The sequence below is a fragment of the Elaeis guineensis genome, chromosome 13 (genome assembly GCF_000442705.2).
Source record: "Elaeis guineensis isolate ETL-2024a chromosome 13, EG11, whole genome shotgun sequence".
NCBI lineage: Eukaryota > Viridiplantae > Streptophyta > Magnoliopsida > Arecales > Arecaceae > Elaeis > Elaeis guineensis.
In genome coordinates, this window is record NC_026005.2 from 78,616,864 (window position 1) to 78,633,265 (window position 16,402).

The 16,402-nt window shown below is 41.6% G+C and overlaps 1 protein-coding gene across 2 annotated transcripts in view; it reads right to left on the reverse strand.

Moving 5' to 3' along the window:
* Positions 1 to 16,141: 16,141 nt before the first annotated feature.
* The window catches only part of LOC105033719 (inactive protein kinase SELMODRAFT_444075), a 9,280-nt gene continuing 9,019 nt past the window's right edge, over positions 16,142 to 16,402 (reverse strand). Inside the window, exon 10 of one of the 2 annotated variants that reach the window (XM_010908620.4) lies at positions 16,142 to 16,402. This exon is cut by the window's right edge and continues 148 nt beyond it. In XM_010908620.4, the coding sequence (XP_010906922.2) occupies positions 16,353 to 16,402 (50 nt within the window). In that variant the 3' untranslated portion in view covers positions 16,142 to 16,352. The other variant, XM_019846754.3, reaches the window with a different exon arrangement.

Consider the following 16,402-nt stretch of genomic DNA (forward strand, 5'->3'; position numbering starts at 1 on the left):
CTCTAAGATCTTGCAAACTTTGATGTTCGTCGAACGCCACGACTCGTGCTGACGGGAGTTTAAGTTCGATGGGGATGACGGCTTCCATACCGAAGGCTAAAGCGAAAGGGGTCTCCCCCGTGGGTAGCCTCTGAGTAGTTTGATACGCCCACAACACATGATAAAGTTCGTCCGCTCAAGTTTCTTTCACTTTTTCAAGCCTTGTCTTAATCCCCTGCAAAAGGGTTCTGTTGGTCACCTCAGCTTCGCCGTTCGTCTGGGGATGGGCTACTGATGTGAAGTTGTGGGAGATGTTTAGATCTTCACAGAATTCGATGAATTTTGCTCCCGCAAATTGTCGTCCATTATCAGTGATTAGGGTTCTAGGCAGACCGAACCTACACACGATCGATTTCCAGACGAAATCTTGAACTTTTGCTTCCGTGATTTTTGCTAGTGGTTCAGCTTCAACCCATTTGGTGAAGTAGTCGATCGCTATGAGGAGGAACTTCCTTTGCCCAGATGCCATGGGAAAAGGGCCAAGGATATCCATCCCCCATTATGCAAAAGGCCATGGGGCACTCAAGGGTGCGAGCTCGGTGGTGGGCTGTCTCTGGATGTTGGCGTATCTCTGGCATCGATCATACTTTTTGACATATTCAATCGAATCACGATGCATCGTTCGCCAGTAATATCCCTGGCGGAGCAGCTTGTGGGATAAAGATCTAGCCCCCAAATGGTTTCCGTAAATTCCCTCATGTACTTCCCACAAGGCGTAGTCAGCTTCCGAGGGCCGGAGACATTTCAAGAGGGACAAGGAGTATGATCTTTTGTACAATTTACCCTCATAAAGGATGTATCGGGAGGCTTGATTTCGGAGCTTCCGAGCCTCCTTCGCGTCTTGGGAGAGAACTCCATCTCTGAGATAGGTTATCAGCGGGTCGACCCAGCTGGGCTCGTGGTCGATCTCTATTATGGGCCGCGATTCTTCTGTACTCGGGTATTTTAGAACTTCAAAGAGGACGCCTTTGGGCAATTCGGTCGGAGCCGATGTCGCCAGCTTGGAGAGAAGATCGGCTCTGGTATTCTCCAGCCTTGGAATCTGTCTAATGTTGAAGCTGCTGAAGGCGGGGGTGAGCTCCTTTACCTTCTCAAGGTATCTGGCCATACTGTCCTCCCGCACTTCGTAACTCCCACTGACTTGCCCCACCACCAGTTGAGAGTCACTGTGCACCCGGAGCTGACTTATTTCCAGCTCTCTGGCGATCCTTAGTCCTGCGATCAGAGCTTCATATTCCGCTCCATTGTTTGTTGCGGGAAACTCAAAATGCAGAGCGTACTCCACGATGACTCCCTCCGGACTGACCAAGATCAGGCCTGCACCTGCGCCCGACATGTTGGAAGATCCGTCTACATAGAGGGTCCAAAAGCTATCGGAGGGATTGGCCTCTTCGTTGGGGGAGTTTGGTTGAGACTTCAGGTCGTCAGCTTTGCTTTGCTCAGGTTCGGCCTCCTCCGGGATGGTGCACTCTACTATGAAATCTGCCAGTATTTGGGCCCTTACTGCTGGTCTAGGTCTGTAGTTGATGTCGAATTCTGTGAGCTCGATCGTCCATTTTGTCATTCTTTCGGAGGTGTCAGCCCGATGCAAAACTGCCTTGATCGGTTGATCGGTGAGTAGCGTCACGGTGTGCCCTTGAAAGTAGGGTCGGAGCCTCCGAGCTGCAACCAACAAGGCGTAGGTCAGTTTTTCTAATTTGGTGTACCTGGTCTAGGCGTCCCTCAGCACGCGGCTAATGTAGTAGACTGGTCGCTGGACTTTCACTTCTTCTTTGACAAGGATGGCCGCGAGGGCCATGGGAGAGACCGCTAGGTATAAAAATAATTCCTCCCCAGGTTCAGGCTTTGCCAACAGCGGGGGTGAGCTAAGGTAGCTTCTTAACTCTTCGAACGCCTGTGGGCACTCAGAGGTCCAACAGAAGTTCTTCGGCTGCTTGAGGGTTTGAAAGAAGGGCAAGCACCGTTCGGCCGACCTCGCGACGAAGCGATTAAAAGCCGCTATCCTCCCTGTGAGGCGCTGAACCTCTTTGATCGACTTTGGGGCGGTCATCTCCTGGATGGTGCGAATTTTCTCTGGATTGGCCTCAATCCTGTGCCCTGATACCATGAAGCCCAGGAACTTTCTTGAGGTTACTCCGAAAGCACATTTAGTTGGGTTCAGCTTCATTCTATACTTTCGGAGAGCGTTAAAGGTCTCCTCGAGGTCGGCGACATGATTTCTGGAAGACTTGCTTTTTACGAGCATATCATCCACGTAGACCTCCATGTTTCGGCCGATCTTCTCTTTGAAGATTTTGTTCACCAACCGTTGGTAGGTTGCGCCCGCATTCTTGAGACCGAAAGGCATGACCCTGTAACAGTAAAGGCCGCGATTAGTGATGAAAGCTGTCTTTTCTTCATCTTCCGACGCCATTCTAATTTGATTATAGCCGGAGAACGCATCCATGAAGGTGAGGAGCTCATGGCCTGAGGTCGCGTCCACCAGTTGGTCGATTCTGGGAAGGGGGTAGCTGTCTTTTGGACAAGCCTTATTCAGCTTTTTTAAGTCTATACACATCCTCCACTTGCCGTTTGCTTTTTTGACCAGAACAATATTGGAAATCCAATCAGGATAATTGACTTCCTTAATGAATCCGGCCTTGAGGAGCTTATCCACTTCCTCGGCTATCGCCTTCTGCCTCTCCGGGGCATGACTCCGAATTTTTTCTTTCGTCGGTCGATGCTTTGAATCGACGGCCAGATGATGCTCTATGACTTCCGTGTCAATCCCCGGCATGTCTGCTGGAACCCAAGCGAAAACGTCCACATTCCTTCGTAGAAAATCAATAAGACGCGTCCGCACCTCCTCCCCCAGGTTGGAGCCAATTAGCGCCACATGCTCCGCGCTCCCATCATTCAAAGGGATTGGTACCAGATCTTCGATTGGGCCGCCCCTTTCTTCGGTGAGGTCATCGAGTCCATCGACGGGACAGGGGTCAGCCTGATCGCTTCTTCGCAAGGCGATGTTGTAGCAGTGTCTGGCTAGGGCTTGGTCTCCCCGGACCTCTCCGATCCCCTGGTTGGTGGGGAACTTCAACTTCAAATGGTAGGTCGAAATGACAGCTCGGAGAGCATTGAGGCCGGGTCGGCCAAGGATTGCATTGTAGGCGGATGGCGCCTTCACCACCAAGAAATTCACCAGAGCCCTGGATTGCTTTGGATATTGACCCGCGGCCACAGTCAAAGCTATCATTCCTTCCGTCGGAACGGCGTCACCGGTAAACCCTACCAGGGGGGAGCAAATCGACCTCAGATGACCATCAAGAGCGGACATTCTTGAAAAGGCGTCGTAGAACAAGATATCGACCGAACTTCTGTTGTCGATAAGAATGCGATGGACGTCGTAATTTGCTATATTCAAGGAAACTACGACTGCGTCGTTATGAGGAAATTGGACTCCCTGGGTGTCTTCTTCGGTAAAGGTTATGGGTTCTTCAACCTTTTGCCGCTTGGGGGATACAGCCGGCATGTTGGTTGCCTCCCGCTGGGATTCTCCCGAAATGGTGTTGATGGAATTCGATAGAGGCCGATCGTCCGGCCATTCCTTGTCGGCGACCATAGCCGGAGGTAGTTGTGCGAATGCCTCGCAAGAAGGCATCAGATGAGGAAAGGAGGAGTGGGTGCCGGATAAGATGACCGGAGGTGGATCCGTTGAGCGCTCCTTTAAGAACAAGGGTATTGCGAAGATACAGCCCTTCCTCTAGCGCCAATCCTGTTGGTGCAAAAATCTGCTTGCGCCGGAGAAGCTGGAGTCGAGGAAGTCGCGGTCGCCGCCGGGACCTGCAAAGGAAGTCTAAACCGGAGGTGGGGTTGCTCCAGCAAGACCCTCCGACGCTCAAGTCAGTTCTCTGCCTCAACAAGAATGGAGTGCTCGAACGGAGAATTTAGCAGAATTTTTAGATGAAAGATGAGAGCTTATCGAATAACGTATCTGAGGTTTTCCTTTTATAGACGGAGAGGGCAACAGATTGATAGCGACGCCTGTAACCATCTGGTAGTGGGCCGCCCAGAGTCAGGAGGAATTTATTACGGAGAGTAGTGGAGCGGGGTCGTGGCTATTGCTGTAGCTTGCCATGCGGGATCAGTTACGGGGAGTGGAGCGATGTCCGCTGTCGTGGCTCATCTGGGGGTGGTGAAATCGCACAGGATCCACCGCAGAGAGTGGAGCAGAATCATGGTCGTTAATACAGCCTGTCAGGGAGTAATGGGGTCGCGTAGGGTCCGCCGCAGGGAGTGGAGCAGAATCATGGCCGTTAATACAGCCTGTCAGGGAGTAATGGGGTCGCGTAGGGTCTGCCGCAGGGAGTGGAGTAGTGTTGTCCGTTATTGTGGCCCACCAGGGGGTCCAGACTGGTCGGTCGGAGCTTGGTTGGAGTCGGTAGCAAGGTCCGGCACCCGTAGAAGTCTGGACGAAGTCTACTTGCAGTTGGGATCGTGGGCAGAGTCCGGCTCCCGCAGGAGTCCGGACGAAGTCTGTCTGCAGCCGTTGGAGTCGAGGACGAAGCCCGGCTCCCGTAGGAGTCCGGGCGGAGTCTTCCTGCAATTAAAGTCAAAGACGAAGTTCGGCTCCCGTAGGAGTCCAGACAAGGCTTACCGGTATTTGATGTTGAGGACGGAGCCTGGCTCCCGTAGGAGTTCGGGTGGAGTCTACTTGCGGTTGAAGTTGTCGGCGGAGTCCGGCTCCCGTAGGAGTCCGGATGAAGTCTGTCTGCAGCCGTTGGAGTCGAGGACGAAGCCCACTCCCGTAGGAGTCCGGGCGGAGTCTTCCTGCAATTAAGGTCAAAGGCAAAGTCCGGCTCCCGTAGGAGTCCGGTCAAGGCTTACCGGCAGTTGATGTTGAGGATGGAGCCCGGCTCCCGTAGGAGTTCGGGCGGAGTCTACTTGCGGTTGAAGTTGTCGGCGGAGTCCGGCTCCCATAGGAGTCCGGACAAAGTCTGTCTGCAACCGTTGGAGTCGAGGATGAAGCCCGGCTCCCGTAGGAGTCCGGGCGGAGTCTTCCTGCAATTAAAGTCAAAGGCGAAGTCCGGCTCCCGTAGGAGTCCGGACAAGGCTTACCGGCAGTTGATGTTGAGGACGGATCCCGGCTCCCGTAGGAGTTCGGGCGGAGTCTACTTGCGGTTGAAGTTGTCGGCAGAGTCCGGCTCCCGTAGGAGTCCGGACGAAGTCTGTCTGCAGCCGTTGGAGTCGAAGACGAAGCCCGGCTCCCGTAGGAGTCCGGGCGGAGTCTTCCTGCAATTAAAGTCAAAGGCGAAGTTCGGCTCCCGTAGGAGTCCGGACAAGGCTTACCGACAGTTGATGTTGAGGACGGAGCCCGGCTCCCGTAGGAGTTCGGGCGGAGTCTACTTGCGGTTGAAGTTGTCGGTGGAGTCCGGCTCCCATAGGAGTCTGGACGAAGTCTGTCTGCAGCCGTTGGAGTCGAGGACGAAGCCCGGCTCCCGTAGGAGTCCGGGCGGAGTCTTCCTGCAATTAAAGTCAAAGGCGAAGTCCGACTCCCGTAGGAGTTCGGACAAGGCTTACCGGCAGTTGATGTTGAGGATGGAGCCCGGCTCCCGTAGGAGTTCGGGCGGAGTCTACTTGCGGTTGAAGTTGTCGGCAGAGTCTGGCTCCCGTAGGAGTCCGGACAAGTCTGTCTGCAACCGTTGGAGTCGAAGACGAAGCCCAGCTCCGTAGGAGCCCGGACGGATCTTACCGACGGTTGACATTGGCGACGAAGCCCGGCTCCCTTAGGAGTTCGGGCGGAGTCCCCCTTGAGGTTGGAGTCGTGGGCGGAGCCCGGCTCCCGTAGTAGTCCGGTCAGTCCTCCTGGAACTGATTCTGCTGAGGACTTCGGCTGTGGGTATTTTATACCCAACATATCTTATATAATTAATATTAAAAAATTTAATTATGCATACATGTATTTCAGACCTGCTCTGATACCAATTGAAGAGAAGAAAAACTGTTTCTCTTCGGATGACCTAGATTGCATCTAAAATTTTTTTTATTAATCTACATGAATAAAGGTCAAATTTTTATCTGATTAGTAGTAGAATTAAAGATCAAATATTAAATAATCTAAATTAAACCTTCGCGGAGGTCTGAAAGTGTAGACCTTCTACTTCACATGCACGCTAGATGCCATAGGAAAGCATGATGAACTTCGATCAAATCACCTTCACAACCCAATCAAACGAAGGAGGAGATGTGCTGGTGTGATATCTCACACCAGCAGGTGGGACACCCAAGGAGGGCCCACGCCCAAGGGAAGAGGGGTGGCACCAAAAGGGGAGAGGCTAAGGAGAAGAAGAAGGGCTTCTCTCTTCTCATGCCTCTCTCCCTCTTTCTCTCTTTTCTCAATCTAATTTGTTTGCTATGCATCCATAGGTAGAGACCCTCTCTATTTATAGATAAATTTCATGACCCAATAAGTATAAGAGTCCTAACTCAAATCTAATTGCCATCACATATGATAATCACTTTGCATCCAATCTCTCACCCACATGAGATGCCCTAAACCAGCACTATTCCAAGTGTTGGTCGGCCCACATGAGAAAAGAATCCTAGTGCAAGAAAGATTTCTCATATTTCATCCAAAATGGATCCGATTCGAATCCAATTCAAAGCTGGTTCGAAATAATTTCGAAAAACTGTCAATCTCAAACTCTTTAAAACTTTTGTACCCAATCTAATTTAAATTTTAAACTCAATTAAGTCTAATTAATTGAAATCTAATGTAAAATTAATCAGCATTTAAATTCAATCTTTTATATGCTTTATGGATCATAGATTAGAAACTGTTTATCTCCGAAATCGAACCTGAACCTCATGTGTAGTGCTAGCTAGATATAGTCAACTCTTCAATCCCATTTGACCCATAACATAATTCTCAATCAAGTTAGCTTATATGTTCAATCAAATTAAGTACTTTCAAATTGGACATATAAACACAGATCAATTTCTTCCTACTTTGTCTGACTTGTGTGCATGACTCCATAGGTTCAAACACTAAGCCGGTGGCACAGTAATCAGTTTCTGTACTAATCGAGATACCATCTAATAATGATTCTCGATATTCAAATAGGTCAAATTATCGTAAATAAATATTTCAGAATCCATACACATGGTTATCGCATAATTCATCTTTTTGATCCTTAATGCTCTAGGATGGTTTCAAATTAACTGTCAACCGAGATTGCTTCATCCATATTATATTTTAATATTTCAAATCTATCTCATAGATTATCCTGATCAAAGCTTTGCTAAATTGAAATACAATGATACATCAACTTCAATAATTTGAAGGGGTCAATTCTATCTTTATCCACACATAGACTTCACAAGTACTTGACGGTACCCAGTAACCTTCTATCACTGTATTAGAAATCCAGATAGTACCATATTTTTTGCGAGTAGCTCTTGACAGCAAAATGTTCAGAAGGTGAATCACTTGTTCAGTGATGATATACTCCTACATCTTACTTGTATGCTATACCAGTGTCACCACACTCCTTGGTTAAGAGGACAACCAATCCATATGGTACACAATGACCTCCACTCGATAAACATCATCGTCCTGTAATGACGTATCATTTGATCGTGAATATGTTTAAGAACTATACGATAAATTTTCTCTTTATCGTATACTAGCATAGTTCTAAGGACTTCATCACAGCACAAGAGTTCAAGAAAGATGTTACTTTGTGATGAAAAATATTATAATATTTTTTATTTATTAATCAATAACTCATATACAAAAAAAACTCAATTATCATACGATTAGTTTTAGGACACAATTCCCAACAATCCTAGCAAATCATGGTAGTTCATTGCAGGCTTCATCATTCTGTAATGACTGAAAAAGGATGGGTAGGATTTTGGTAGCGAATTGAGAATAGCATCCTTACCTAACTGTTCATGCAACGAAAAATCAAATTTGCTAAAGCGTTCAATCTGCTCAATCATGTATAATACATATCGGTGACTGAAGCTCCCTTTCGCATACGGACATTGAACACTGTGCAAAAAATTTTGTGTCTCTCCGCATCCTCAAGGGTGCCGAAAGACTCATTCAACATTTGAATGATCTCCTCTGGTTATGCATCTTCGAACTTATAGCTAAATTCGTCATTCATAGCTGCCCTCATCACGCAACGCACAATCATGCAATCATTGAGCCACTTTATGTAAGTGTCTCTCGTGGCACGAAGAGCGTTGGAAGTAGATTCTTCAGGTACCTCATCCGAAAGGATGTACAGAATCCTCTCGTGCTCCAAGATGATTTTTAACTTTCGATACCAGCTATCAAAATTGGATCAGATGAGCTTGTCGCATCCAATAGCGTACGGAGGGATAGTGTATTAGCCATAACTAAAAGAAAAAATATAAGCCTATTAGTATATAAATTATTTTTTAATTCTAAAGATATGAACTTTAGTCTAAAGATTCTCTCACTATTTTTTCGAATTGGTAGCGTCTACCTCTAACTCAAAAAATTACATTAATTCCTTAGTGGGTACTAGAATCCACACAGACTGCATTCAGGCTCGAGTGTGACTTGGCCAACCATAGTGCATTCATGGATAGGTTTATAATCAATTATTTTTTTAAACAACTTCTACCAATTAGATTTTGCCCCAGCAGGCGTGTGGCACCTCCACTAAAAATCTTAGTTAGGTCTAACCATTAATATGACAACATCAAGTGCATCCAACAAATAGATGTTCAGGTCCGAGTGTGGCTCGACCAACCTGAGCATTGATCTGAAGGTATATTATGATGGTTATATGATGAATGACAATTTCAATACGTAATAGACACCAAGTGTATAGCTTCTTCAATGCCTATTTAGAATATTGGACTTATTATCATGCACCTTAATGAGAGGCTATGACTAAGTTATCTCATAACTCTATCATTTTATGAACCTAATAATTTAAAAAAATTAATTTTATTGACCTGAGAATAAGAGAAAAAGTTGACCTGCAAGTTGTAAATCCTTCTATTGACTTCACCAAGTCATATAGAGGTTAAGACAAAAGCTGGTCTAAAGACACCTAAATCAGTCACACTGATTCACCTTGATGGCATGGGTTTGCACGAATTGACTAGTGACCAAATCAAAATATAATCTGCAATACTGGTCAGGTAAATGAGATCAGTGGGAGGAATGTATCCTTAACTCACCGTAAACATATCTAGGAGAATAGCTCTCAATTAAAAATCACTTGATCGAATCTGCTAAACTTATTTTAGACACCAACTGGTTAATTAATTTCGATTTGATTCATCAGAAGATTCGGACTCAACCACGGAGCCATGATCATGGTCCATTTATTAAGATAAAAAATATGGACTTGATCAAACTTTAACTATTGAGATTGATCTAGAGAAATTCTGACCTAATCTAATTCAACACTTGATTCGATTTAATCAATTTCTTTACTTAATCCATATATATTTCTAACCCTAGGTCTAACCCATTAGAAGGATCTGATCCAAGCTAACCCATTGTCTATCAATTTATGTGGTGTCTTAATGATCTTCAATTTTTAAATTTAGATTATTCAAACTTAATTCAAAATTAAGTGTGTGAAACGTGTATTTCAGTCTGTAGAACTATTGTATGAAAATAATTTATATGGTAAAGCATATCATATATTTCAATTCATAAAAATAAATTTACATTATATGTTTAACAATTAAATATGCATAGATATGATCTAAATTTCATACATACATCTCATGCATCATGATAACTTTTAGATCAATACCAATTATATCTTATGTAACATGCTATTCAGATTTAAAATAATTTTATATCTAAATTTTATCTTATTATAATGAATCATAAATTATTTTAGATTTAATCTAAATATAGTTATGATCAAAATAATTCATAAAAATTTATTCATTTTTTTTTCACGAAATTAGATCATAATGACACCCCTATACGCCACAAGAGAACCAATCAAATAGACAAAAGAGAGATTAATCTCTTCAATCTCTTATGATCAGATGGTCTGGTGATCTCATCAATCTGAGTACTAGGCTACTAAGATCTGAAATCTAATTTCATATATAATCACATCAATATGCAATTTTGCCAAAATAGTTTATGTCATAAACATATCCTTAATCTTATCAATCATATTCTTCATCTAATCTAATTAGATTTGATACATCATATAATCTTATCAGATCTGAAACACATCTTATACTAATTATAAAATATCAGTTTTAGATTTGATATCATATTAAAAATTACTTAGGTGCAAACATGAATGCATAAGGATTAAATTTTTGGTTAAATCTATTTTGGTGTAGTACTGAATTTCATTTGAATTCAGATCTAAATATCCATCAAAATAGATCCAATTCAGATCTAAAATAAATCTAACTTTATATTAAAAATAATAATATTAAAATTTTATTAAAATAAATTTAAAATAAATTTTAATTCACATTGTTATTCCATCAAAAATTCAGCAACAGCAAAATTTTATTATAACAAACTTATAACAACCTTAATCAATTATTGATTAGGATTATCTAATCCAATCAAAATAGATCAAAAATTTTATTTAAATAGATTTAAATGAGATTTAATATCTAACATAAAATTTTAATTATATACAATATGTAAATAATCTAAAAAATTCAGTTATGCATGCATGAATCAAAGGCCTGCTTTGATACCAATTGAAAGGAAAAAAAACTGTTTCTCTTCAGATAGCCCAAGTTGCATCTAAAATTTTTTTATAAATCTATAAGAATAAGGATCAAATTTTTATTTGGATAGCAACAGAATAGGAGATCAAATCTCAAAAATCTGGAATCAACCTTCGTAGAGGTCTGAAAGTGCAGACCCTCTACTTCGCATGCACACCAGACAATATAGGAAAGCGGGATGAACTCCGATCAAATCACCTTCGCATCCCAATCAAATAAGGAAGAAGAGGTGCTGGTGTGATGCCTCACACCAATAAGGAGGACACCCAAGATGGGTCCCACGGCAAGGAGAAAGGAGGCGGCCACAAGGGAGATGCCAAGGGAGAAGGAAGGGCTTCTCTCTTCTCATACCTCTCTCTCTTTTTCTCTTCTCTCAATCTGATTTTTACTATTTGATTTATATGTATCCAAAGGTAGAGATCCTCTCTATTTATAGATGATTTTCATGACCCAATAAGTATAGGACTTCTAATTCAAATATGCTTTGAATCAGTCCAATACTCATGAAAGAAGGACTCCTACATGAGATAGAATTGAAACTACACAAAGCACCCATAGTGCACCCATTCCCACACCCATATGGGATGCCCACAACCAGCACCATTTCAGATGCTGGTCGGCCCAAAAGAGAGGGGATTCTTAGTGCAAGTAGATTCCTAATATCTCATTCAAAATGGATCCGATTCGAATCCAATTTGAAGCTGGTTCGAAATAATTTTGAAAGGCTATCAATCCAAACTTTTTAAAACTTTTGTACCAAATCTAACTTAAAATTTTAGATCCAATTAAGTCTAATTAATTTAAATCTAATCTAAAATTAATTAGTATTTAAATTTAATCTCTCATATGCTCCATGGATTATAAATCAGAAGCTACTCATCTCCGAGATTGAACCTGAACCTTATGTGTAGTGCTAGCTAGACATAGTCAACTCTTCAATCTCATTTGACCCATAACTTAATTCTTAATTAAGTTAGCTTATATGTTCAATCAAGTCTAGTACTTCTAAATTAGATATATAAACATAGGCCAATACTTTCCTACGGTGTCTGACTTGTGTGCATAACTCCATAGGTTCAAACACTAAGCTGGTAGCACTGGAATTAATTTCTATACTAATCGAAGCTAGCATTTAGCAATGATTTTCGATGCTCGAATAGGTTAAATTATCGTAAAAAAATATTTTAGAATCCATGCACATGGTTACCGCATAATTCATCCCTTTGACCCTGAATGCTCTAGGATGATCTCAGATTAACTGTCAACCGAGATTGTTTCATCTACATTATATTTCAACCTTTCAAATCTATCTCATGGATTACTCTAGTTAAGACTTTACTAAATTGAAATACAGTGATATATCAACTCCAATAATTCGAAGGGATAAATCTTATCTTGATCCATACACAGACTTCGTAAATACTTGACTGTACCCAATAGCCTTCCATCACTGTAATAGAAATCCAGATAGTCTAGTATTAAAGCACAGTGAGTTGCCTATAAGTCATTATGGTGATCTCAGATCTAAGGGACACTTATATCCATATGCTTCACAAGTAGCTCTGAACAACAGAACGCTCAGCAAGTGAGTTACTTGTTTAATGATGATGTACTCCTATATTTCACCTGTATGCCATATCAGTATCACCATACTCCTTAGTTAAGAGGATAACCAATTCATATGGCATACAACGACCTCCACTCGATAAGCGTCATCATCCTGTAATGATGTATCATTTGGTCGCGAACATGTTTAAGAACTATACGATAAATCTTCTCTTTATCATACACTAACATAGTTCTAAGGACTTCATCATAACATAAGAGTTCAAGAAAGATGTAATTTTTATAATGAAAAATGCTAGAATAACTTTTATTCATTTATCAATAATTTATATACAAAGAAAAACTCAATCGTCATATGATTGGTTTTAGGACATAATTTTCAATATTAAGTACCAGCTCCCAATGCAGATGCGACAGTTAGAGACACTTATCAGAAGTGGCTCTATGACTGTAGAACAATATGTTGCATAATGAGAGTTGCTATGAGTGACGAATTTAGTTATAAATTCGATGATGCTCAGCCGAAAGAAATGCTTTAAAGGTTGAACAAGTTCTTTGGCACACTTGAGGATTTATCCTTAACATGGCATCGGTCCCCTAAGAAAGGAAAGATAAGTATAGTGCAGTGGTATCGTGCTAGGACTTCTGAGCCCACTCGAACTAATCAGTCTAAGACAGAATACTTCTTTTGTAAGAAGCTAGGGACTAGAAGAGGAATTGTCTTCTATATCTAGTTTTTCTTGATTCGAATAGGCCTACGAAGAAAAATCAGCAAAGTATTGCTGGACAAGGTATTTATATGATAATACTTTGTAATTTCTCTATTTGTGATACTACTATCTAGGTATTGGATATCGAAAGTCCGATTCATATCTGCCATCATTGCAGGGACTTTATGTTTAGTAGAAAATTTGAGAAGAATGAATGATTTCTGAATGTTGGAGATGGAAGAGATATTCTAGTTCTAGCTATAGAAAAAATTCAGCTTATTCTCAATTTAAATGTCATTATTTTAGATGATTGCCATTATTGTCCATCTTTTCTTATGAATGTTATTTCCATAGGCGAATCAATGGTTTGGATTAACTGATCTCCTTGCCAATTTACGATACCTGGCATTAATCCAATACTCGGTCAGACGATGGTTAGGCACATCTCCCCCAAATTTAGCCATGACGGACTGATCCGTGCCCAAGCTGATAAGCCAATCAGGTGTTGATGAATGGTGCATTCTTATTTGATATTTTCAAACTGTTCGTCCAAGCAATGATGGTAAAAGATTTGGCCGATCATTTTCTGAAAGGTCAAGTCTCTTCATTTTTAACCAAGTAATTATTTTTGACACTCTCAAGATGCGGCACATTTATTCTAGGTGGCAGCAATACCAGTCCAAAAAGTTTCGAGGTAAAATATGAAGATAAAATCTCATTGTCTGTGAAAATTGAGTCAAAATTTCAAGTATGGAGATAAGATCTTCTGGTCGATAAAAGATCGAGCCAAAAGGCAAATATGGAGATAAGATCTCCTGATCAGTGAAAGATTGAATCAAAAGACAAATATGGAGATAAGATCTCCTGATCGATAAAAATTGAGTCAAAAATTCAAATGCAAAGATAAGATCTTCTGATCAGTAAAAAATTGAGTCAAAAGTCAAATGTAGAGATAAGATCTCTTGATCGATAAAAATTGGACTGAAAATTTAACTATGGAGATAAGATCTCTTGATCGGTAAAAATCAGACCAAAAATTCAAACATGGAGATAATATCTCCTAGTCGGAGAAAGATTGAGTCAAAAGGCAAATACGAAAATGAGATCTTCTGATCGGTGAAAAATCAGACCAAAAATTTTAATTTGGAAATAAGATATCCTGATCGGTAAATTTCGATCTCTATAGCAAACACCTCCCAAATTGGTAAAAATCCAATCTTATGAAGATATTTTTACTTCCTAGTCCAATCAAAAAATTATCATCTTGGACATAGGAAGTGGAGGACAAAGTGTTGGTGCATTAAACTAGTCTCAAGATATGTGACATCATTGTATGAGGTCAAAGAGATATCAATCTAGACTAATTTATCGGTTAGCAGATTCAGCTCAATATTTTACCGATCTGAATGAAGGACACCCTTGTATTCTGTCCGGATGATGTCTTAGCTGACAAGAAAATATTCAGATTGGATATTTACCGACCTAAACCGAGATACCTTCGATATTCAGAATGATTATTATGGCGTCTCTATCTCACCTCGATCATATACCGAAAAGAACTATTATAGTGATGGACTTAGTCGTTCTGCGAACGCCCATCGTGGTTTCTACAATCCAATCACAGCTGGCTACGATCTCATGTCCAGGTCATATGCATATCTGTATGTCAGCTCACTTATAGGTGGCTCTCTAACCACCTAACAAACTCCTCTAACCATCTCAAAAACTCTGGAACGGCCTCCTCATCTCTTCTGTAATAGAGGGTCAGGGATCCTCTATAGGTAAGTTCTGCTTTCTAAAATTAGGAGAGACTCTGCTGGTAGAAAATTAGGCTAGAATTTTAGCTCCTACCCAGTTCTTTTTCTGTTCCACTCAATCTCTCTTACTCTTTCACTATTTTCCATCTATGTTTTCAAAACTTGAACTGACTTAAGATCGGAGGATCAAGAATCTAAAGATCTCCATCTGATTTATTGACTGATTTTTCTAAGGATCGTAAGAATCATTTCAGTCCCGCTCCACTCGATTCGATTTATCTTATTTTAAAGTTTAAACTTTGCAACAACAAATATGATGTGATGTGTTATGATGTTCTTATTATTGCATTTCTCGACTCCGCCGAGAGTTACTTTCTCCGGTATTCCCCTAGAGATACGCGTGCCTGTGTACCCAGCTATGTAAAGGTTTCTGAGTGGTTGTGCTATTTCCCTGGTTACAAGTCTCTTTTCCGTCCCTTGCAAGCCTATCATATATCTAGGGACATATTATATTCAAAAAACAAAACACAACATTATATAATGGAGAAACATATTGTCACACATGGATTTTTTTCAGAAAAAAGAAGATTTTCCGGATGGTCAGACTGCAAATTAATACTATACTATTTAGGCTGACGTCTCATGAAAATGGTGGGTCCAAAATGAGCCCGTCTGCAATAGAAAAAAAAATCATCGATGGACTACCGATTTCTTCGAACATGCATGCGATGCTTCCAACCACCAAAGCCATCACGAACAGCTCAGGGCTGGCTGACTTCGGGAAGAAGAAGGCCAGTCCCATTCCCAAGCAGTTTGGCAATATGCTCGGCTTTATTCCGGCCGAAAACGCCCAACGCATTCCCCACCCCCAGACGCTAATTGATGAGCAAAGCAAGACTATGATGCTATAGATTCACCTTATACATATCCAACTATAACATATGTAATGCAGCCCCAGTACACCCCCCCAGTCTGTCCTTATTTTCTTTACTTCCCCTGGATTTTTAGCCCTCTCGATACATGTACAGATTTTCCGCACAATGAGTAGAAGACGCGGAGTGACAAAACGCAGAACAAACAGAAATCAAATGAAGCAATAACAAAAATAAAAAATAAAAAATAGAAAGAATAATGTTTTAGTAAAAAAATATGAAGCCAAAATTAAAAAACTCAGCGGGCTCTCTTATTACGAAGACGTCGCACGCAAAGAAAAAGAGCCCGAAAAAAAAAAAAAAGGACAGAATCGCCTCAGGTCTTCGCCAAGGACCAAGCAGGGCTGAACATCAGCTACCCACTAAATTTCTCACAAAATAGGCACACACAAAAAAAAAGAAAAAGATTATTTTATACTCTTATCCAAACCCACTGAAGAAACCTCTTTCCACGTTAAATAGATTTTGTATTCTAATAAGTCTAACACCCACGTTGGCTGACCTATTATACCATCATCAGCTACTAATTAAAAAAAAAATAATCAACGTCTTGGGAGTACGGGATGGCATCCACAAGAGGGGGTGGGTGGAGCATCCGCAATTCAGCGGAAACGAGGCCAGCTTCTCTGATCATGAAGGGAATGTATGACAC